This window comes from Oryctolagus cuniculus, chromosome 17 (assembly GCF_051225735.1).
Source record: "Oryctolagus cuniculus isolate XC-2025 breed Fujian yellow rabbit chromosome 17, ASM5122573v1, whole genome shotgun sequence".
In the NCBI taxonomy this organism is placed as follows: Eukaryota; Metazoa; Chordata; class Mammalia; order Lagomorpha; family Leporidae; genus Oryctolagus; species Oryctolagus cuniculus.
In genome coordinates, this window is record NC_142883.1 from 52,708,339 (window position 1) to 52,731,417 (window position 23,079).

A 23,079-nucleotide genomic window follows, 5' to 3' on the forward strand; every position below is an offset into this window, starting at 1 on the left:
CTAATCAGCTGCTTTTCTATTGTTTGGTGGTCCTGTCTGTAACTTTGAAATGACCAATTAAAAATAAAGAAAGAGGACACAGTGTAAGCCACCACTTACACACTAGAGTGCCAGTTAGAGTCCCAGCTGTTATGCTTCTTATCCAGCTCCCTGCTGATGCACCTGGGAAGACAGACAGTGGAAGATGGCCCAAGTACCTGGGCGCCTGCCGCTCATGTGGGAGACCGGACCTGCCTGTTGCAGCCATTTGGGGACTGAACCAGCAGGTGGAAGGTCAGTCTCTCTCTATCTCTCTCTTTCTCTCCCTATCACTGTGCCTTTCAAATAAATAAATCTTTAAAAAAGCTTTTAAAAGACAGTGGTATTGTGTGTTTGCACAGCGGTGCCACTCCAATCTCCTTACTCTCAGGCTTCAGGGTAGGTCTGGCAAATGAAAAGATGATGATAATTTGCCCCAGACGTGAGCAAATGAGAGAATCCAGGAATTATCTCCTCTCCATCAACAATGTACTTAGGACAGTGGCTTCATTTGTCCTGTTGGCTGCCCTCTCCATGGCGCCAACGTCCCCAGCTACTAACACTATTTCCTCAGACCAGGAGTAGTAAGCACTCTGTGCCCTCCCTGTCGCTGCTGTACACTGTGGGTTCTTTAACCCTGCCCATAGCTCTGTAAACACACTCTAGCAAGTTCTTACTCATTAGACCCTTTTGACCATGCCATCTGTTTTCTCATAGGGCCTAACACAGCCATGTATTCATGTATTATAATGCGTTTTTAAATGTTCAAAAGTATGCACATCGATAGAAAAGTACTAAGGATTTTCATTACAAAACTAAAAAGTAAGGGGCAGTGTTAATGTGCCTCCCCTTAAGCCATAGCCTGCAACTCCAGCATCCCATATGGGTGCTAGTTCGAATCCTGGCTGCTCCACACCGACCCAGCTCCCTGCTAATGTGCTTGGGAAAGCAGTGGAAGATGGCCCAGGTGCTTGGGCCCCTGCACCCACGTGGGAGACCCGGCTGGAGTTCCAGCCTCCTGGTTTCAGCCTGGCCAAGGCTGGGCAGTTGGGGAGTGAACCACAGGATGGAAGAAGATCTCTCTCTTTCCCTCTGTTAGCTCTTTCAAATAAACAAATAAATATATATATTAAAAAAACTTAAGAAGTGATTGCAGCAAGTCTTAGCTTCTGCGTTTGTTAAAACGGGGTGTTTGTAAAGATCACATAACATGTAATGTGGCTCGCTTAATGGATGCTGAATGTTATTATTGTTACTGTAACTAGCAAGACTATGGAAAGGAAAAATATGTGTCTCCCACTCTTCTAGGAATTAAATTCGTTCATTCGGAAAAGAAGGTTCAAGAAAGCCAAGAGAGAAGGAATAAGGAGACAGTCCCGCAGGCTCTCGTGCAGCTCCCCGCACTCAGAGCATGCACGGGGACTGGAGAACTGCGGCCACGGAACTCAACGTCCGCCAGTTTCACAGCCCTGAGTTAGAAGACGCAGCGAGAACGATTTCGTGCAAGACCAGCCGGTCTCAGGCTGCAGCGGCCCCGCCCACGATGGGAGGAAGTGGGCGAGGCGTAGTCGCACGGTCGCCGCGTACCCCACGAGGCCTGCGGCGCACGCGGATGACGTAACCGGCGCGCCAAGATTCGAGGCTCACCGGACAGCGGTAGCTGCTTCCACGTGAGTAGAGCTACTTTAGCGTGGGGCTTTTCGTTACTACAATGAGAAAACTGAGGAGGAAAACTGAATGGTTTGTTTTGGCCCACGGTTTTGGAAGTTCCAGTCCAAGATCGGCAGCGCCGTTGTTTTGGCCTCTGATGAGGATGGCCGTGGTGCGGAGTGCGGAGGGGGTCGAGCCAGGAAGCAGAGGGAGAGAGCAGTTGGGCCAGACTCAGGCTCTTATTTATTTATTTAAAGCCAGAGCGCTCTCCTGTCCGCCTGTTCACTCTCCAAATGCCTCCAGCGGCTGGGAACTCAATCCAAGTATCCCACATGGGTTGCAGGAACCCAATCAGTTCAGCCATCACAGCTGCCTTCCAGGGTCTGCATTTCCAAAAAGCTAGAGTCGGAAGCCAGAGCAGGGAATCAGATCCAGCCCTCCGACGTGGGAAGTGTACAGGCATCTTAGACTATAGGCTAAATGTCCGCTCTCACAACTCAACGTTTTGTAACCAACCGCTTCGTAGACACCCGTGACTCTTCCACAGATCCCACCTGTAATCACCGTAACTGGATTGTTTCCACCTTTTTAAGTGCCATTGATTTATTTGGGAATTATATCCTTCGTGAATTTGGGAGCCAACTCATGTTCAAACCATAGCAGCCAGGAGGTACACAGCTCGTTGGCCTTAAACTCGCTGGACATGAAATGTCTGGGTGCTTGCCTGAATCCCTCAGTACAAGGTAAGCTATATGAGGGCAGAAATGGCCTCTGTCTTGTGCCTAAGATGTCAGCTGGATGTTGGATCTGAGCCCTGCTGCGTGGGCCAGGAGCTGGAAGGACACTTGTGGAGCCAGGAGTCAATGGGACATTCTTTTTTTGTAAAGATTTATTTATTTATTTGAAGGCAGAGCTACAGAGAAGCAGAGAAAGAGAGGGAGAGAGAGAGATCTTCCATTCGCTGGTTCAATCCCCAAGTGGCCACAATGGCCAGAGCTGAGGTGATCCAAACCAGGAGCCAGGAGCTTCTTCCTGATCTCCCACACCGGTGCAGGGGCCCAAGGACTTGGGCCATCCTCTACTGGTTTCCAAAAAGGCCACAGCAGAGAGCTGGATCGGAAGTGGAACAGCCGGGACTAGAACTGGTGCCCATGTGGGATGCCGGCCCTGCAAGTGGTGGCTTTACTCAGTATGCCACAGCGCTGACCCTGGGACATTCTTTATTTAGCTAGCATGGTGGCAGCAGCAGCAGCAACAGCCAACAAAGTTTCTGAGTTGGCTTTTATAGGGGGTTTCCACAGTAGTGGCCACTAGGCAAGTAGTCCCCCCCAGCAGAAAATGTATCAGCCTTTCTGGGCCTGTTGACTGGCAGAACATGTGTCAGCGACCACAGGCTGCTGAGCTGTCACAGAAACACAGAGAGCAGTGTAGAAATGAATACACATCATTCCTTCTGTGTACCTGGACTTCTTATGTTCCAACACTGGGGCCCAGGAAACAGGTGCTTCAGGAACTTGTGTCAAGGGTGTGCATGTACTACTACTACTTTTTTTTTTTTTTTAAGATTTATTTATTCATATGAAAGGCAGAGAGAGAGAGAGAGAGATAACTCCCCAAATGGCTGCAACAGCTGGGACTGGGCCAGACTGAAGCCAGGAGCCTTGAACTCTGTCTGGGTCTCCTATGTGGGTGCAGGGGCCCAGGACTTGGGCCATCTTCCACTGCTTCCCCAGGCACAGTAGCAGGGAGGTGGATTGGAAGTGAAGCAGCCGAGACTCAAAACTGGCGCTTACGTGGGATGCTGGTGTTGCAGGGGATGGCTTAGCCTGCTACACCACCACACCTGCCCACCCCTCACATTATTAAAGCCCGCATTTGGCGGGGCTATTTAAAATATTCAGCTATATTTTTCAGGTTACTCTGTTTATCTGCCCCTGTTTCTTTCCCTACCTCATCCTTAATGCCTCCGCTGTCCCTGAAACTTCAGATAAGTTACTTTTTAAGAACCCAACTCATCTCTCCAGCAGGGACAGCTGCCAAGATGGCCCTGGTCCTTCGCTTCTATGTCCGGCCCTCTGGCCATGAGGGGGCAGCCTCTGGACACACTCGAAGAAAACTGCAGGGGAAGCTGGCAGAGCTGCAGGGTGTGGAAACTGAGCTGTGCTACAACGTGAACTGGACAGGTGGGCCCAGGTACTGGATTCTTGGGGGAGGTGCCCCAGTGCTGGGGCAGTGTCTTGAGGTGTCCTTGCCCTGTCTGCCTGCAGCCGAGGCCCTCCCAGGTGCTAAGGAGATGAAGAAGCTGATGTGGCTGTTTGGCTGCCCCTTGCTGCTGGATGATGTTGCTCAGGAGTCCTGGCTCACCCCCGGCGCCAATGACCTGCTGTTGGAGGTCGGGCCCAGGTGAGTGTGTGGTCCTGAAGCATCTTTTTATCATTCCAAGGCACAGGTGTTTGGCACTGCTGTTCAGACACCCTTTGAGATGCCCATATCGCGTATCTGAGTGCATAGGTTCAAGTCCAAGCTCCACTTTCTTTCTTTGTTTTTCTTTTTCTTTTTTTTTTTTTAAGATTTATTTTATTTATTTGAGTTACAGAGATAGGTAACGACAGAGAGAGGTAGAGGTCTTCCATCTGCTGGTTCACTCCCCAATTGACCACAACAGCCAGAGCTGTGCAGATCCAAGCCAGGAGCTTCTTCCTGGTCTCCCACACCGGTGTGGGGCCCAAGGACTTGGGCCATCTTCTACTGCTTTCCCAGGCCATAGCAGAGAGCTGGATCAGAAGAGGAACAGCCAGGACTAGAGCCGGCACCTCAGGCCAGGGCTTTAACCCGCTGTGCCACAGTGCTAGCCCCCAAGCTCCACTTTGAATTCCAACTTCCTGCTGGTGCACACCCTGGGAGGCAACAAGTGATAGACAAAATCCTTGGGTCCCTGCTGCCCACGTGGGAGATCTGGATGGAGTTCCAGGCTCCTGGCTTCAACCTGGCTGGTCCTAGTTGTTAGGGGCATTTAAGGAGTGAACCAGAAGATGGAAGATCTTTCTCTGTGTTAGTCACTGTCTGATCTGCCTTTCAAGTAAATGAAAAATTAATAATTTTTAAAAAGATTTATTGGTTTATTTGAATGGTAGAGATACAGAGAGAGAAAGAGAATTGATCTTCCGTCTGTTGGTTCACTCCCCCAAATGGCCACAATGGGTGGGGCTGGGCCAGGCCAAAGCCAGGAGCCAAGAGCTTCTCTCAGGTCTCCTATGTGGTTGCAGGAGCCCAAGCACTTGGACCATCTTCTGATGCTTTCTCAGGCACATTAGCAGGGAGCTGGATGGGAAATGGAGCAGCTGGGACTGAATTAGGCACCCGTATGGGATGCCGGCTCTGCAGGCAGAGGCTTAACCTTTTTTTTTTTTTTTTTCAAAAGATATGTATTTATTTGAAAGTCAGAGTCACACAGAGAGAAAAGAGAGGCAGAGAGAGTGAGAGAGGTCTCCCATCCACTGGTTCAATCCCCAATTGGCCACAACGGCCGGAGCTGGGCTGATTAGGAGCCAGGAGCTTCTTCCAGATCTCCCACATGGGTGTGGGTCCCAAGGACTTGGGCCATCTTCTACTGCATTCCCAGGCCACAGAAGAGAGCGTAGAGCCACAGCGTAGAAGATTTATATATATTTAATATATTTATATATACTTAAAAATAAAAAAACAATGATAGAATTAAAAATCAGTGAAAGCAAAGCAGTTTTGGTGCCAGAAGAACACTTACTGTTTAATTGAAGTGACCTTTGAAAGCAGGTTTTTTTTTGTCCCCAGTCTGAGCCTGGAGGCTAATGCTAAGAGAGTGGTGGTAGGTAGATAGCTGGATAGCCATGGGCAGAATCCCATTTCCCAGCTGAGGCTGCTGGGAGCTGTCAGGTCCTAACCATCTTGTGTACTCCTCAGGCTGAACTTCTCCACCCCGACATCCACCAACATTGTGTCCGTGTGCCACGCTGCTGGGCTGGGGGCTGTGGATCGTGTGGAGGTTACCCGGCGCTACCGGCTTTCGGTGAGGCAGTGGGCAGTTAGGAGAAGATGAGCCGGAGATAAGTGATTAGGTCCTAAACTCCAGAGAAATAGCAGGAGAAGCAGAGGAAGGAGCTCTTGGCTATAGTTCTGTCCTGTGTGGTTGTGCAGGTTGCTCGCTGCACGAGGGTAGTTGGTTGAGGAGTGAAGGGGGCAGAAGCCCAGCCCTTGCTCCCCTCACTCACCTGTGTCTCCCGGCATGGATTCACGCCTGGAAGGGACATGCCTTTGTAATCTGAGCAGAGGTGCCCTATGGGGTGGCAGTAGGCTATCCCTGTGCGACTTAGAGGGCCGAGGGTGGGGTGTTTCTTTCCATTCTTAACTTTCCACCCCCCTGCCTCCCTGTGTGTCCCATCCCCTAGTTTACCCACCCTCCTTCGGCTGAGGTGGAGGCTGTTGCTGTGGCTACCCTCCATGACCGGATGACGGAGCAGCACTTCCCCCACCCCATCAAGAGCTTCTCCCCTGACAGCATCCCAGCCCCGCTCCACGGCCCCATCGATATCCTGGCTGAGGGGCGCTGTGCTCTGGAGAAGGCCAACCAGGAGCTAGGTGAGCAGGGGTCCCTGGAGGAGGGACTGAGACTTGGCCTGCGCAGCCCAAGTCCCACCGTCAGCCCTTCTGGGCTTTGTTTCCTAGGCCTGGCCCTAGACTCCTGGGACCTGGATTTTTATACCAAACGCTTCCAGGAGCTGCAGCGGAACCCCAGCACCGTGGAAGCCTTTGACTTGGCTCAGTCCAATAGGTGAGGAGGAATGGGGTCCTTCTGACATCTGAGCCCGCAGAGGGTGGAAGGGAAGACCACAGCAACCTGCCTTCATGGCTCTCCCTTGCCTTGGGGTCGCCTGGGTTCTTCAGGGTCTGGGCTACCCTGGAAGTCCAGGTGTCTTCATTTGGATCATGGTTTTGGCTTCGTTGTTACTCTGGGTAGTCCAAGATGATGACTTTTTGGAATATATCTTGATCTGTCATCTCAGTATGAGTTGACCATAGCTCGTGTTGTTAAATGCTGGTGAGAGGACATGACACTGAGCGATGATCACCCCATTTCCGCCCTGCCTTCCTCTCCCCACATCACCCCTTCAGCGAGCACAGCCGACACTGGTTCTTCAAAGGTCAGCTCCATGTGGACGGGCAGCAGCTGGCACACTCGCTGTTCGAGTCCATTATGAGCACCCAGGCGTCCTCCAACCCCAACAATATCCTCAAGTTCTGTGACAACAGCAGGTGAGCTGTCCCCTAGACTGGGGGAGGCCCTGTGCCTGGGGGAGGGCAGGAAGCAGGGTCAGAATGGGTGTGTCCACAGCGCAATCCGAGGGAAGGAGGTCCATTTCCTGCGGCCTGCGGACCCTACACAGCCAAGCCCCTTCCAGCAACAGCAGGGGCTGAGGCATGTCGTCTTCACAGCAGAGACTCACAACTTCCCTACAGGTGAGGGACAGATGGGATCGGGAGTGGGGTAGAGGTCTGGGATAGAGGAGCTGGGGGTTCTGATTTTCCGTGGGGGTGGTTGGGGTGGGACTTGTCTCTGCAGCACCCATACCTCTTCTGCTCTCTCTCTTTGCAGGGGTGGCCCCCTTCAGTGGTGCTACCACAGGCACTGGGGGCCGGATCCGAGATGTCCAGTGCACAGGCCGTGGGGCCCATGTGGTGGCCGGCACTGCTGGTTATTGCTTTGGAAACCTGCATATCCCAGGTCCCATCTCCTTCTTGCACCCACCTTTCCTTCCAGACTCGTGTCTCAGTGGGCGTGGATGGCTTTTACCTCTTAGGTTAAAGGGTCTCCTGGGTGCCTTTCCTTGAGAGGGAGGCCTCTACATTGCTGGCCGTGATCACAAGGAGTGTAGGCCTGCAGAGATCAAGTTTGCCAGACTGGCTTTGCACAAGCACAGTCCCTAGAAAGTAGCAGGCACTCAAGTCAGAAAGCATGAGAGCAGGCTGGGCTTATGATCACCGCCTGGCCCCAAATTCAGTTCCTCAGGAAGTCGGAAAAAGTCTGGCTTGAGTCAGAAGGGAGAGTGGTGTGGGAGGAGGGGTAAGCCCAGGGCTTCCCAGCAGGCTCTACCCATTCCTGAAATCCCAACCACATGCTAGTCCTTGGTGGCTTCGACCTTTCCTGAGGGCGCTGGCTCGTCCATCTCCCATCTCTACCATCCATTCCACTTTCTCCTTCCTGCCCAGGTTACAGTCTACCCTGGGAGGATTCCAGCTTCCAGTATCCTGGGAACTTTGCCCTGCCCCTGGAGGTTGCCATTGAGGCCAGTAACGGGGCATCTGACTATGGCAACAAGTTTGGGGAACCAGTGCTGGCTGGTGAGGCTGGGGGTGTGGAGGGATAACTCGGAGGGGCTTGGGTGGGGCGTGTGACCCAGGGGCAGGGGTATTGGGTCAGTGCTAGGGGAACTGGGTAACTGGTCTCTGTCCGTCTTCCCTCTGATGTCCGTGCACCAGGCTTTGCCCGTTCCTTCGGGCTCCAGCTCCCAGATGGCCAGCGGCGTGAGTGGATCAAGCCTATCATGTTTAGTGGGGGCATTGGGTCCATGGAGGCTGAGCATGTGAGCAAGGAGCCTCCAGAGCCAGGTAAGAACCCCCGTCTGATCTAGCCAGCTTTCTCAGTGCAGCTGCAGAGGAGGGGGAGCTAGGGGACACTTGAGTGGTCAGTTTCCAATCTGACTCGTGTCTCTTCTGCCCAGTAGTTGTCAAGGCGGGACCCAGCTTTATGCCAGTCTGTGTTGGTGTTTCCTCCAGGTTGTGCATGGCAAGGGCCCTCCTCACCGCACCCTTGTGTTCTGGGTCACACCCTGCTAAGTCAAGGCAGCCAGTGTTTATTCGGTACCTGCCATGTGCCAGGGGCCCTGAATTACCTGCTAGTGCACTTCAGTCAAGCAAACATTTATTTATTGAGTGCCCGTTGTATGCTGGGCACTGTGCTAAGTGCTGTGATAGAATCGAGATAAAGTCAAGGTGCCATCTATGGAATAGGTGACCCAGTCACAAGGCTTAAAATTCTAAAGGTAAAAAACGTTATACAGCAAATACTGTTCATCCCCTGGCCTCCAGCCACCCGGTTCCCTCCCTAGAGAAGGAAACACCTTGGATAGGTGTTCATGTGTATATTAAATACATGGCATAGTGTATGTGTTATTTAAATAACCGCTTTGTTGAGATGTAAGTTGTGCACCATAAAGTTCACCCTTTGAACATGTACAAGTCCGTGGTGGTCGGCTGTTCACTGAGCTGTGCATTGCTCACCGCTGATTCCAGAACATTTTTGTCAGCCTAGGAAGGAGCTGTGTACCTGTGTGGTGTCACTCCCCATCTCCTAGCCTCTGGCAGCCACTCATCCACTTCCTGTTTCTGTGGGTTTACTTGTTCTAGACATCACATACAAAGGGGAGGTCAATATGCAGCCTTTTGTGTTTGGTTTCTTTCACTTAGCATCATGTTTTTAATTTATTTGACAGGTAGAGTTATAGACAGAGAGAGAGAGAAAGGTCTTCCTTCCGTTGGTTCACCCCGCAAATGGCCACCACGGCCGGCGCTGCGCGGATCCAAAACCTGGAGCCAAGTGCTTCTTCCTGGTCTCCCATGCGGGTACAGGGGCCCAAGCACTTGGGCCATTCTTCACTGCCCTCCCGGGCCACAGCAGAGAGCTGGACTGGAAGCGGAGCAACCGGGACTAGAACCTGGTGCCCATATGGGATGCCAGCGCCGCAGGCGGAGGATTAACCAAATGAGCCATGGCGCCAGCCCTGTAGCATCATGTTTTCAAGGTTCATTCATATTGCAGTATGTATCACTACTTAATTCCTTTTTAAAAAAATTTTTAGAGGCCGCCGCCGTGGCTCACTAGGCTAATCCTCCGCCTGTGGCGCCAGCATCCCGGGTTCTAGTCCCTGTTGGGGCGCCGTATTCTGTCCCAGTTGCTCCTCTTCCAGTCCAGCTCTCTGCTGTGGCCTGGGAGTGCAGTGGAGGATGGCCCGGGTGCTTGGGCCCTGCACCTGCATGGGAGACCAGGAGGAAGCACCTGGCTCCTGGCTTCAGATCGGCGCATTGCACCGGCCGCAGTGTGCCGGCCTTGGCCACTTGGAGGGTGAACCAATGGAAAAAAGGAAGACTTTTCTCTCTGTCTCTCTCTCTCACTGTCCACTCTGCCTATCAAAAAAATAAAAATAAAAAAAAATTTTTAGAAGGTGTATTGATTTTGTTTGAAAGGCAAAGCAACAGAAAGAGGGAGAGACAGAAAGATCTATCTACTGGTTTACTCCCTAAATGGCTGCAACATCCAGGTCTGGCCTAGGGTGAGGCCAGGAGCCAGAAACTCCATCCTAGTCTCCCACATGGAGGACAGGGGCCCAAGTACTTGGGACACCTGAATCAGAAGCAGAGCAACTGGGACTTGAACCAGCACTAGTATATGGGATACCAGTGTTGCAAGTAAATGCTTAACCCACTGCACAATAACACCAGGCCCTGACATTCCTTTTTGTTTTGTTTTGTTTTAAGACTTATTACTGATTTTGAAACTCAGAATTACAGAGAGGGGGGACAGAGAGAGAGAGAGAGAGAGATTTTCCATCTACTGGTTCACTCCCCAGATAGCCTCAGCAGCCAGTGCTGAGCCAGACCAAAGCCAGGAGCCAGGAGCTTCATCTGAATTTCCCACGTGAGTGCCAGGCACCCAAGCAATTGGGCCATTTTCTGCTGTTTTTCCTAGGCCATTAGCAGTGAGCTGGATTGAAAGTGGACCAGCCAGGACATGAACTGGTGCCTTTTTTTTTTTTTTTAAATTGGACTTCAATGATGAACCTCTTTTAATATATATATGTGTGTGTGTGTGTGTGTATGTAAAATTTATTTTTATTTACTTGAGAAACAAAGGTTTTCCATTAACTGTTTCATTCCTGAAAGGCCCACAGTACTGGCTTGACCAGGTTGAAGCCAGGGTTCTAGACCTCAGTCTGGGTCTTCCGTGTGGTGTCAGGGGCCCAAGCACTGGAGCCATCGCCTACTGCTTCCCAGGTGTATACCACCTGGAAGCTGGAATCAGATGTAGAGCCGGGACTTGAACCCAGGACTAGAACCCAGGCACCCTGACATGGGACGTGGCATCTCAACAGCATTTTAACCACTGTACCTAATACCACTCTATCCCCCACTTTTTAACTGTTTTCTTTTTTAATTTTTCTGTTTGAAGGGCAGACAGGCAGAAAGCTCTCATCTGCTGGCTCACTCCCCAAATGTCCACAGTGATCAGAGCCAGGAACTGGAAAGTGGTCCAGGTCTCCCATGAGTGGCAAGGACCCACCTCCTTGAGTGCACATGTGCAAGGAGCAGGGACTCAAACCTAGGCACTCTAATGTGGGCCACAGCACCAAACGGCAAATGCCCACCCTACGTCATTCCTTCTGGGGCTACATAATATCCCATTATATAGATATGTCTTACTTTATTATTCATTCGTGTGTGTTTTGGTTTTTGGGAATAATGCTGCTATGAACATTCGAGTACAAGTGTGTGTGTGGACGTATGTCCTCACAAACATGAGTATCTAACTGTGAGTGGAATTGCTGGGTCATGTGAGAACTTCCCAAGAAACTGCCAGGCTGTTTTCCAGAGTGGCTCTACCGTTTTCTAATCCCACTCCCCGTGTGAGGATTCCAGTTTCTCCACATCCTTAATGACACACCTTATTATTTATCCTTTTGATTATAGATATGATAGCAAATAGGGGGGTGGTGTTTCCTTGTGTGTGTATGTGTGTGTGTGTTTTTAAATTCATTTACTTATTTGAAAGGCAGAGTTACAGAGAGGCAGAGAGAGGTCTTCCATCTGCTGGTTTACTCCCCAGATGGCCACAATGGCTGGAGCTGGGCTGATCTGAAGCCAGGGGCCCAACCACTTGGCCCATCTTCTGCTACTTTACTAGGTGATAGCAGAGAGCTGGCTCAGAAGCGGAGCAGCTGGGTCTCGAACCAGCACCCATATGGGATGTTAGCACTGCAGGTGGCAGCTTTACCTTCTACGCCACAGCGCCGGCCCCATTTAGTAACTTAGAAGTAGAAAGACTAGGCTGGCGCCGTGGCTCACAGGGCTAATCCTCCGCCTGTGGCACTGGCATTCCGGGTTCTAGTCCCGGTTGGGGCGCCGTATTCTGTCCCGGTTGCCCCTCTTCCAGGCCAACTCTCTTCTGTGGCCTGGGAGTGCAGTGGAGGATGGCCTGGGTGCTTGGGCCCTGCACCCGCATGGGAGACCAGGAGAAGCACCTGGCTCCTAGCTTTGGATTGTCGCAGTGCACAGGCCACAGCAGCCATTTAGGGGTGAACCAATGGAAGGAAGACCTTTCTCTCTCACTGTCTAACTCTGCCTGCCAAAAAAAAAAAAAAAAGAAAAAAGAAAGAAAGATTGTTTTGACTTTTTAGGTCCCTTACATTTCCATGTCATTTTTAGGATCAGTTTATCAATTTCTTTTTTTTTTTTTAAGTTTTTTGACAGGCAGAGTGGACAGAGAGAGAGAGAGAGAGAAAGGTCTTCCTTTGCCGTTGGTTCACCCTCCAATGGCCGCTGTGGCTGGTGTGCTGCGGCTGGCGCATCGCACTGATCAGGAGCCAGGAGCCAGGTGCTTCTCCTGGTCTCCCATGGGGTGCAGGGCCCAAGCACTTGGGCCATCCTCCACTGCACTCCCTGGCCACAGCAGAGAGCTGGCCTGGAAGAGGGGCAACCGGGACAGAATCCGGCAACCCGACCGGGACTAGAACTCAGTGTGCCCGCGCCGCAGGCGGAGGATTACCTATTGAGCCACGGCGCCGGCCCATCAATTCCTGAAAAAAAAAAAAAAAAAAAAGCAACCTAAATTTTGATAAAGGTTGCATTAAATTTGCGGGTCAATTAGGAGAGTATTGCTGTCTTACCAATATTTTAACAATATTGTTTTTCATTCTATGAAGGTAAGGTGTCTTTCTATTTGTATAAGTCTTTTTTTTTTTAATCATTATTTATTTGAAAGGCAGACTTACAGAGAGAGAGGGAGAGCGAGCGAGGTCGAGATCTTCTATCCACTGGTTTGCTTTCCAAGTGGCTACAAGCCAGGAACTCCAGCCTGGTCTCACATGTGGGTGACGGGGCCAATGACTTGGGCCTTTTCCGCTAGTTTCCCAGGTGCATTAATAGGGAGCTGGATTGGAAGTGGAACAGCCAGGACTCGAACCAGTGCCCATATGGGATGCTGACACTGCAGGCAGCAGTTAACCTGCTGAGCTACAATGTTTGCCTCTTGTGTAGGTCCTATAAGATGTTTTGTAGTTGTTAGTGTGTAAGTCTGTATTTCTATTGTTGAATTTATTCCTAAATGTTCTTTTTTGCACCTTGTTTTCTCTATGTAATACAGTATCTTGGCAATTGCTTCGGATTGATAGAATCCTATACTTCATCACATTCATATGTAATTCTCTTTTCTGGTAACTTGGTGTTTCACTGTATGGACATACCATAATTAATCAGTTCTTTCTCAACGTGTAGATTATTTCCTGACTTTGGTTATTAATACAAGTAATACTGCAGTTTTTAGCTCCTACATAGTTGACTTTGTATGTGTATTTATTTATAAATATGTAGGATGGATTCCTCTGAGTGTATTTACCCTGTCAAAGGATGTATGCATTTGTGATTTGATTGACAGAACGTTGTCCTCCAGAGAGGTACCAGTTTACTCTCCCATCAGCCCGGTGAACTCTTAATTAAGTCACCTGCTGCCATATACTAACTTCCTTTCTCCTTATATTGCCTTCCTTTAAATTTCTAAACATTAATTTATTTTGAGAGACATACAGAAAAATAAAAAATCCCATCTGCTGGTTTACTTTCCAAATGCCTGCAGCTTCCAAACTGGAAGTCAGGAACCCAATCCAGGTCTCCCATGTAGGCAGCAGGGGCCCAACTACTTCAGTTTCCTGCTGCTTGCCAGGGTGCAGGAAGCTGAAATCACGGACAGAGCTGGGACTCAGACCCAGGCCCTGCAATGTAGGATCCAGGTGCCTTAAGCTCTGGGCCAAACGCATGCCCCACGCTGCCTTGCTTTAGAGGCCTCTTTTGGTGGCTGCCCCATGTTCTGATTCTGCCCTCCTTCCTCACAGGCATGGAGGTTGTAAAGGTGGGGGGTCCTGTCTACAGGATTGGAGTTGGGGGTGGAGCAGCTTCGTCGGTGCAGGTGAGTGCCCCGGGCACAGGTGGGTGGACTTGGTAGCTCCCAGCCTCCCTGAACTGAGCCGAGCCTGATGTCCCCCAGGTGCAGGGAGATAATGCCAGCGAGCTGGACTATGGAGCAGTGCAGCGGGGAGACCCGGAGATGGAACAGAAGATGAATCGCGTGATCCGAGCTTGTGTGGAGGCCCCCACGAGGAACCCCATCTGCAGCCTCCATGACCAGGGTGCTGGTGGCAATGGTGAGGAAAGGGATTAGGACAAGGGGCCAGGCCTCCCTGCTCTCTTGCTAGATTTGGTTTAGGGAGAGGCCTTGAAAATCTGTGACCAACTGTTTAGACCTGGGTCCCATATTCAGCCCTTGTGCATTCCAACCGGGTTCAAGGTTGGGGTGGTGGAGGCCTTCTTTTATTTATTTTTTTAAAAGACTTATTTATTTACTTTGAAAGTCAGAGTTACACAGAGAGAGAAGGAGAGGCAGGGTGGGATGTGGGTCTTCCATTTGCTGGTTCACTCCCCAATTGGCCACTGCGCCGATCCGAAGCCAGGAGCCAAGAGCTTCCTCTGGGTCTCCCACGCGGGTGCAGTGGCCCAAGGACTTGGGCCATCTTCTACTGCTTTCCCAGGCTGTAGCAGAGAGCTGGATCAGAAGTGGAGCTGCCAGGTCTTGAACTGGTGCCCATATGGGATGCTGGCACTGCAGGCAGTGGCTTTACCCGCTAAGCCACAGCACCGGCCCCAGTGGAGGCCTTCTGTCGTGGACAGTTGGTGGGGAGGGTGCAGCTGTGGCTCATGCAGGGACACACAGAACTAGAGGCTCCTGGAGGCTGGGGCATGCCATTTGTTCACCTGGTTGTTCACCTGGAGCCGCCGTGACCAGATGGCCACTTCTCCCTGCACCCCTCTCAACAGGCAACGTCCTGAAGGAGCTGAGCGAGCCAGCGGGAGCCATCATTTACACCAGCCGCTTCCAGGTGGGTCTCAGCCCTAGAGCCTGGCGGTGCCCCCGCCCACCCCAGCCGGTCCCCCTGTGCTCCTGCCAGCAACATGAGACCCAGGAGCACCTTCTCTCTTCCTCCCCGCTGTGGCTGTGCAGCTGGGGGACCCCACCCTGAATGCCCTGGAAATCTGGGGGGCTGAGTACCAGGAGTCAAACGCGCTGTTGCTAAGGCCCCTGCACCGGGACTTCCTGACTCGCGTCAGTGTGCGGGAGCGCTGCCCGGCTAGCTTCGTGGGCACCATCACTGGAGACAGGAGGGTGAGTTGGCCCAGGGACTCTGGAGTGGGCATGGACCGGCAGGCTTGGTCTGCCTGGGTGTGGCCACAGGGAGAACAGGCAAGGGAGAGACAAGGGGAGCGTAGGAGCCTGTGGTGAACAAGGTGTGGGGAACAGGATATAGACAGGAGGGGAAGGGAGGGACTCATGGGGAGGCCACAACGGGTGGAAAGCACTGGAGTTCACAGCCTCGTCCCTCTGGGTGGTGTCCCTGTGGTCTGTAGATTGTGCTGGTGGATGATCGCCAGTGTCCTCTGGGAGGAAATGGCCAGGGGGATGCTCCCCCAACCCCCGTGGACCTGGAGCTCGACTGGGTGCTGGGCAAGATGCCTCAGAAGGTATGTGAAATGGGGTTGGGAGGGTGCATCTCTCCTTCTGTGGCCGTCCGCAGACCACCTGACATCCGTGTGTTACCCGCCCTGGGCTCTCACTCCTGTTGCCATCTGTGTTGCAGAAGTTCATCCTCCAGAGGGAACCCCCTGTGCTGCAGCCCCTGGCCTTGCCCCCAGGACTGAGTGTGCGCCAGGCTCTGGAGCGGGTTCTGAGGCTGCCTGCAGTGGCCAGCAAGCGCTACCTCACCAACAAGGTCCTTGCTGCACCCTGACTCTGCTCCCTTCCCCCCACTCACACCCTGCCGCCAGCCACTGAGGACAGTGGGAATGTTCCATGCCCTGGGGGGAAGTGGCAGGGGCAGGGCGGCCAACTGATGTCCTGGTTTCCCACCTGTCTGCTCTGACTCCATGTAGAGCTCTTGTCTGATGCTGGGAGAAGCCAGGCCCGCAGAGTCCTGTGTCCCTGTCCCTTGTGCCCTCACCAAGCCCACCTGGTTCTATAGGTGGACCGCTCCGTGGGAGGCCTGGTGGCCCAGCAGCAGTGTGTGGGGCCTCTGCAGACTCCCCTGGCAGACGTAGCAGTGGTGGCACTGAGTCACCAGGAGCTTGTAGGGGCCGCCACAGCCCTGGGAGAGCAGCCAATCAAGAGCCTGCTGGACCCCAAGGTCGCCGCCCGCCTGGCTGTGGCTGAAGCCCTCACCAACCTGGTGTTTGCTCTGGTCACCGACCTCCGGGTAGGTGCCTGCACCTTCCACCCTGTTGCCCCAGGCTTTGGGCCCCTTCTACATGCCCCACACACTCGCCCTCTTGTCCTTTCTTTTTCTGCTTATAACCTCCCCATCCCTGGACATCCCCCAGGTGCTCCACCTCCCCCCTCCCTTCTAATGCCCCCATCTCTGCTGCTCTCACTCAGGACGTGAAGTGCAGTGGGAACTGGATGTGGGCAGCCAAGCTCCCTGGGGAGGGTGCAGCTCTGGCTGATGCCTGTGAGGCTATGGTGGCCATGATGGCGACCCTGGGTGTGGCAGTGGACGGTGGCAAGGACTCTCTCAGCATGGCTGCCCGAGTCGGCACTGAGACTGTGCGGGCTCCTGGTGAGGCTGGGGGCCCTGGCAAGAAGGGGAGGAGCCGTGGTGCAGGGCTGCTGTGGCACTCACTGATTATGACTCCTCGCTGGGCAGGGTCGCTGGTCATCTCGGCCTATGCTGTCTGTCCAGACATCACAGCCACCGTGACCCCAGACCTCAAGCATCCTGGAGGGGCAGGTATGGCTTTGTGTGTTCTGAGCTTGGTCCTTGGTTTGTCCTTGTGTGCTGTGAGGCCCAGAGCCCCTTGTCTGGGCTCTGGGCTGTGGCGCTTTCTGGGACTGGTGGCCTGGGGGATCTCACACGTGCTGGAAATGGCAGTGCTGTGAGCACGTCACATGTTGGCCCACAGCTGACCTGTCCATGTCCCCTCCCCACTCCACCGTCTCCCCAGGCCGTGTGCTCTACGTGCCCCTGAGCCCTGGGCGGCACCGGCTGGGGGGCACTGCCCTGGCCCAGTGCTTCTCCCAGCTCGGGGATCAGCCTCCTGACCTGGACCTTCCTGAGAACTTGGTGCGTGCTTTCTGCATCACCCAGGGGCTGCTGAAAGGTGAGCGAGGCCCTGGGGGAAGGGACATCTGGGGGGCCAGGCATGGGGCGGGGGGCTTGGCGGCCTCCTGATTCTGTGCTGTCTGCTGGTCCTCATGTACTCGGCCGACCTCCGGGAGACGAGGTGGCACCGTGGGATGTGCGACCCAAGGTTGCTGAACGTTGTTCTTCCTGCAGACCGCCTGCTCTGCTCAGGCCATGACGTCAGCGACGGAGGCCTCGTCACCTGCCTGCTGGAGATGGCCTTCGCTGGCAACTGTGGGATAGAGGTCGATGTGCCTGCCCCTGGGGCCGACGGTGAGGAGCTGCCTTCCCCACCCTGTGGACCTCATCCCCTGCTGAAGAGGGGGGGTTCCCCGGCCCCTTTTCTTTTTCTTTTTTTTTTTAAGATTTATTTATTTACTTGAAAGAGTTACACAGAGAGAGAAGGGGAGGCAGAGAGAGAGAATGAGAGAGAGAGAGAGAGAGAGAGAGAGAGAGGAAGGTCTTCCATCCACTGGTTCACTCCCCAGATGGCCACAATGGCCAGAGCTGTGCTGATCCAAAGCCAGGAGCCAAGAGCTTCTTCCCAGTCCCCCACATGGGTGCAGGAGCCCAAGCACTTGGGCCATCTTCCACTGCTTTCCCAGGCCATAGCAGGGAGCTGGATCAGAAGTGGAGCAGCTGGGACTTGAACCAGCGCCCTTATGGGATGCCAGCACTGCAGATGGCGGCTTTACCGCTACGTTACAGTGCTGGTCCCCCCCAGCCCCTTTTCTGAGTCTTCCGGACTCTGCATCCCGTGCTGTCTTCTCTGACAGCTGAACCGGGTGGCACCCACTGTGTTCCTGTCTGCGTGCCTCTGAGACCTCCCGTGGTCCCCGATGTGACACCGTTGCTCTAGCCCTCACCCCACCCCTACCCCTGCCATCTCCCTGGGCTGTATCTCACTGACTCTTCCCCCACTGTTTTCTCAGTGTTGCCGGTGCTGTTTGCTGAGGAGCCGGGCCTGGTGCTGGAAGTGCAGGAGGCACACCTGGCTTCCGTGCTGCAGCGTTTCCGGGGTGCTGGCCTGCAGTGCCTGGAGCTGGGCCGCACAGGCGAGGCCGGGCCCCACGCCACGGTGAGGAAGCAAGAGGCGGAGAGTAGCACACAGTGGGGAGGCCATGGTTCGCTCTGCCTGCCGTGGCGGGGGCCATCCTTTCTCCTCGCCCTTGATCTATTTGCCTGTCCCTAGGTCCGCGTGTCGGTGAACGGATCTGTGGTTCTGGAAGAGCCTGTGGGGCAGCTGCGAGCCCTGTGGGAGGAGACGAGCTTCCAGCTGGACCGGCTGCAGGCGGAGCCACGCTGTGTGGCAGAGGAGGAACAGGGCCTGAGGGAGAGGACAGGGCCCAGCTACTGCCTGCCCCCCACCTTTCCCAAAGTCTCTGTGCCCCGTGAACCTGGTGAGGAAATGTGTGCAGAGGTTTGGCCTGAGGGGTGGAGCCCAAGCCTGGGTGCTGGGCCTACCCTGGGGAAGGGGTCTGGGGAGTCAGGGCAGCCCAGAGACACTCCTCCTCCTGCCAGGAGGCCCTGCGCCCCGAGTTGCCATCCTTCGAGAAGAGGGCAGTAATGGGGACCGGGAGATGGCTGATGCCTTCCACTTGGCTGGGTTTGAGGTGAGCAGGGCAGCTGGGCAGGCCTGGGGGTGTGATCCAGCCTCGGACTGTGCCTTCTCCAACATTGCCACATCCTGCCAGGTGTGGGATGTGACCATGCAGGACCTCTGCTCTGGGGCCATCGGGCTGGACACGTTCCGTGGTGTGGCCTTCGTGGGCGGCTTCAGCTACGCAGACGTCCTGGGCTCTGGCAAAGGTGGGTGTGCCGGCTTCTGCTCCCTCCCTCCCCGCATATTCTGGGAGAGTTGCCCTTAACGTCCATCTTCTGGGCTGGGGAATGGGTTCTGGGACTGCTGCCCACAGAATACCTGGAGGGAAGGGAAATGAGGCAGCTGGGCAGAGTGGGGCTGTGCCAACCCAGATGGCATATGTCGAGGGGCTGCTGCTGCCCAGCTCTGCCACACCGTCCTGTTGGAAGGTGGCTCCATATTGCCAGCGCCTTCCATTTTTCTAAAGAAGCCACAAATTTAGATTTTTACCTGAAATCTTAGTTTATATTCTGTTTATTTATTTATTTATTTCACTTTATTTGTGAGACAGACAGAGACCTTCCATCCCCAATGGTTTATTCCCCACATATCCAAAACAGCAGAGGCTGGGCCAGCCTGATGCCAAGAGTAGGAACTGAATCCACATGAGTGTCAGGAACCCAAGTACGTGAGCCACCACCATGTTGCCGCTGGCATGCACATTAGCAGGCAGCTGGAATTGGGATTGGAGCTGGGACTAGAACGCAGGTCATTCCGATGTGGGTTGTGAGCATAACAAACAGCATCTCAGCTGCTCCCCCAAATCCCCAAACGCCCAACCCTGACATCAGAATTAGGCAGAGTTAGAGAAGGAGGGAGGGAGGGAGATGTCTTCTATGGCTGATTCATTCCACAAATGGCCACAATGAACAGGGCTGGGCCGTGGAGCCAGGAGCCAGGAACTCAATCCAGGCCTCTCACGTGGGCGGTGGGGACCCAGTCACTTGAGCCATCACTACTCCCTCTCAGGATCTGCATTAGAAGGAAGCTTGAGGCCGTACCGTGGCTCACTAGGCTAATCCTCCACTTGCGGCGCCGGCACCCCGGGTTCTAGTCCCAGTCGGGGCGCTGGATTCTGTCCCGGTCACTCCTCTTCCAGTGCAGCTCTCTGCTGTGGCCCGGGAGTGCAGTGGAGGATGGCCCAAATGCTTGGGCCCTGCACCTGCTTGGGAGACCAGGAGGAAGCACCTGGCTTCTGGCTTCGAATCAGTGCGGTGCGCCGGCCATAGCAGCCATTTGGGGGGTGAACCAACAGAGGGAAGACCTTTCTCTACAAAAAAGGAAAAAAAAAAAATTAAAAAAAGGACGCTTGAGTCAGGAACCAGAGCCAGGTATTAAACCCAGGTGCTCAGGTAGATATATGTCCACCTCTGAACTCTTTTTCTTTCTTATTCTTTAAGATTTATTTATTTATTTGGAAGTCAGAGTTACAGAGACAAAGGGAGAGACAGAGACAGAGCTCTTCCTTTTGCTGGTTTACTCCCCAATGGCTGCAACAGCTGGGGCTGGACTAGGCCAAAGCCAGGAGCCAGAAACTCCATCTAGGTCTCCCACGTGGGTGCAGGGGCCCAAGCACTTGACCATCTTCCACTGCCTTCCCAAGTGCATTAGCAGGAAGACAGATCAGAAGTAGAGTAGTCAGGACTCCATCCGACGCCCACGTGAGATGCCAGCTCCTATCCTTGAATTCTTTTATTTTTTTTTTAATTTTTTAAAAAATTTACTTATTTACTTGAAAATCAGGTACAGAGAGGGAGGGAGAGATAGACAGAGGTCTTCCATTCACTGCTTTGCTCCCCAAGTGGCCACAGTGTCCAGGGCTAATCCAGGAGCTTCATCTAAATCTCCCACATGGACCATTATCTGCTGTTTCCTTGGGGAAAGCAGGGAGCTGGATTGGAAATGGAGCAACCGGGACACAAATCAGTGCCCGATTGGATGCGGCATCACAGGCAGCAGCTTTACCTGCAGTGCCACAATGCCAGCCCTGAATTCTTTCATTTAAATGTTAGGCAACTAAACAAAAATTTTTGAAAATGTTCTTGGCAGCAAAAAAATGCATGGGCCACCTGTGGCCAGGAGTTGGAAACATCTGATGCAGACAGAAGAACTCATTTCTTTCCCTGACTTTACCCCTGCTCTGCAGAGGGGCAGTGCTTGCTGGGAGAGTGCAGCGGCTGTCCCCTGCATCTCCGGCTTCCCCTTTTCCGAGGCCTTCCACCTCTCACTGGACTTCCCTGTTCGCTCCTAGGATGGGCTGCGGCTGTGACCTTTAATCCACAGGCTGGAGGTGAGCTGAGGCGCTTCCGGAAGCGGCCAGATACCTTCAGCCTGGGCGTGTGTAACGGCTGTCAGCTGCTGGCTCTGCTGGGCTGGGTGGGAGGCGACCCCGAGAAGGAGGAGGAGGCAGGCCATGACTCCTGGCCAGCCCAGCCCGGCCTCCTGCTGCGCCACAACCTGTCCGGGCGTTTTGAGTCTCGCTGGACCAGCATTCGCGTGGGTCCTGGGCCATCCGTGATGCTGCGAGGAATGGAGGGTGCCGTGTTGCCTGTGTGGAGCGCCCACGGGGAAGGTCAGGCTGGGGCGAGCCATGGGCAGGGTCCCGGGGCAGGGGCTGGATGGAGGGCATGAAGGGGCCTGACTCTCCTCCTCTCCTTCCTCCCAGGCTACATGGCATTTTCTTCTCCTGAACTCCAAGCCCAGATTGAGTCCCGGGGCTTGGCCCCACTGCACTGGGCAGACGACGATGGGAACCCGACGGAACAGTACCCTCTGAATCCCAACGGGTCTCCAGGGGGCGTGGCTGGCATCTGCTCCCGTGATGGGCGCCACCTGGCTCTCATGCCTCACCCCGAGCGGGCTGTGAGGCCGTGGCAGTGGGCTTGGCGGCCCCCTCCGTTTGACACCCTGACCACCTCCCCCTGGCTCCAGCTCTTCATCAATGCCCGAAACTGGACCCAGGAAGGAAGCCGCTGAGGGAGGCTCACCAGGCCTCATGATTTGGCCGTCCCCTGAGGGTCTGCTGCTCTGCTCTCCATGCCACCACCCCTTCAGGGGCAGCTGTGTTTCCAGAAGGATCTCGGACAGACAAGGACCACGGTGCCAGCCACATCCCAGGGGACTTGATGAGACTCCACCTGTTTCTGCTCTGATGTGCAGGGCATGTGGCTCAGAGGAGGGAGCCTGCAGTGGGAAGTCAGGGTGCAGGGAGGGGTTCCCCAGGCTGCCCCTGGTTTCCCCCATAAGCAGCAGCCATATTGCGCCCCAGTTGCCTCCTCTGGGCTCCGAGCCGTGCTTTATGTCCCCTTTCCTCACCCCTGGGGGTTCGAGGATGGGGCCAGGGCCACACAAGGTACAGCTCAGCCCTGGGACCTCGTATGCTCATCTGGAAAACAGAAGCTTCCTGTTGTCCTGCTAAAACGCTGAGCTGTGCTGAGCATAAGGAATTCTGCAGACGTTTCCTTGACAAGGTTTCCTGCAGCCAGTGTGGTGCTGGCCCCTGAGCTCCATATTCCCAGTAGCTGCTTCTGCTCATTGTAGCAGCCCCCTTGCTGATAAAAGTGGTTCGCATGGCACCCTCACCCCTGGATCAGAGCCTTAGGGCACTGGAGCGCTACCTCTTCCTTCCCTTCATGTTCGCTGACAGCCTCGCTGTTCCCAGGAAGCTTATGGTCTGAAAGAATTGAAAATAATAGCTGTATATAGCACCACAAGCCAGGCAGGTGCTAGCTATTTTGTGTGTATTTCACTGAATTCTCACAAAAGGTCAGCAAAGATACTTGACCACCCTCTCTTTAACAAAGGGAGAATCAAAGTTAGTGAAGTTGCCTAGGGTCTCACTCTTTGTAAGTTACAGCCGGGAGACCCTGCTCCTTGGGGCTGGAGAGACCTGGATGGAGTTCCAGTCTTTTGGCTTCAGCCTGGCTATTGGGGCCACTGGAGAGTGAACCAGTGGATGGACGGTCTGCTCTGCCTCTGTACTCTACCTTTGAAATCGATAAGTAGATCTTGGGGGCCGGCGCTGTGGCTTACTTGGTTAATCCTCCACCTGCGGTGACAGTATCCCATATGGGCACCAGGTTCTAGTCCTGGTTGCTCCTCTTCCAGTCTCGCTCTCTGCTGTGGCCCAGGAGGGCAATGGAGGATGGCCAGGTGCCTGTGCCCCTGCACCCACATGGGAGACCAGGAAGAAGCACCTGGCTCCTGGCTTCGGGTCAGCACAGCACCAGCCATAGTGGCCAT

At 53.9% G+C, this 23,079-nt stretch overlaps 1 protein-coding gene across 2 annotated transcripts; it reads left to right on the plus strand.

Moving 5' to 3' along the window:
* The first annotated feature begins 1,556 nt into the window (after positions 1–1,556).
* On the plus strand, positions 1,557–23,079 carry PFAS (phosphoribosylformylglycinamidine synthase). 2 transcript variants are annotated; one of them, XM_051841091.3, is made up of 28 exons: positions 1,557–1,688; positions 3,693–3,851; positions 3,936–4,071; positions 5,608–5,713; positions 6,093–6,282; positions 6,370–6,475; positions 6,817–6,957; positions 7,037–7,161; positions 7,298–7,426; positions 7,912–8,043; positions 8,182–8,310; positions 13,863–13,936; positions 14,015–14,171; positions 14,842–14,903; positions 15,026–15,187; positions 15,430–15,543; positions 15,660–15,791; positions 16,041–16,271; positions 16,451–16,631; positions 16,719–16,802; positions 17,017–17,172; positions 17,349–17,468; positions 18,128–18,273; positions 18,388–18,595; positions 18,717–18,808; positions 18,890–19,004; positions 21,089–21,409; positions 21,503–23,079. In XM_051841091.3, exons 2-28 carry the CDS (start codon positions 3,710–3,712, stop codon positions 21,811–21,813), a joined length of 4,002 nt encoding a protein of 1,333 aa, XP_051697051.3. In that variant the 5' UTR covers positions 1,557–1,688; positions 3,693–3,709; the 3' UTR covers positions 21,814–23,079. The 2 variants fall into 2 exon arrangements, with proteins under 2 accessions (XP_051697051.3, XP_051697052.3); XM_051841092.3 differs by having other exon boundaries at positions 1,564–1,688; positions 3,696–3,851.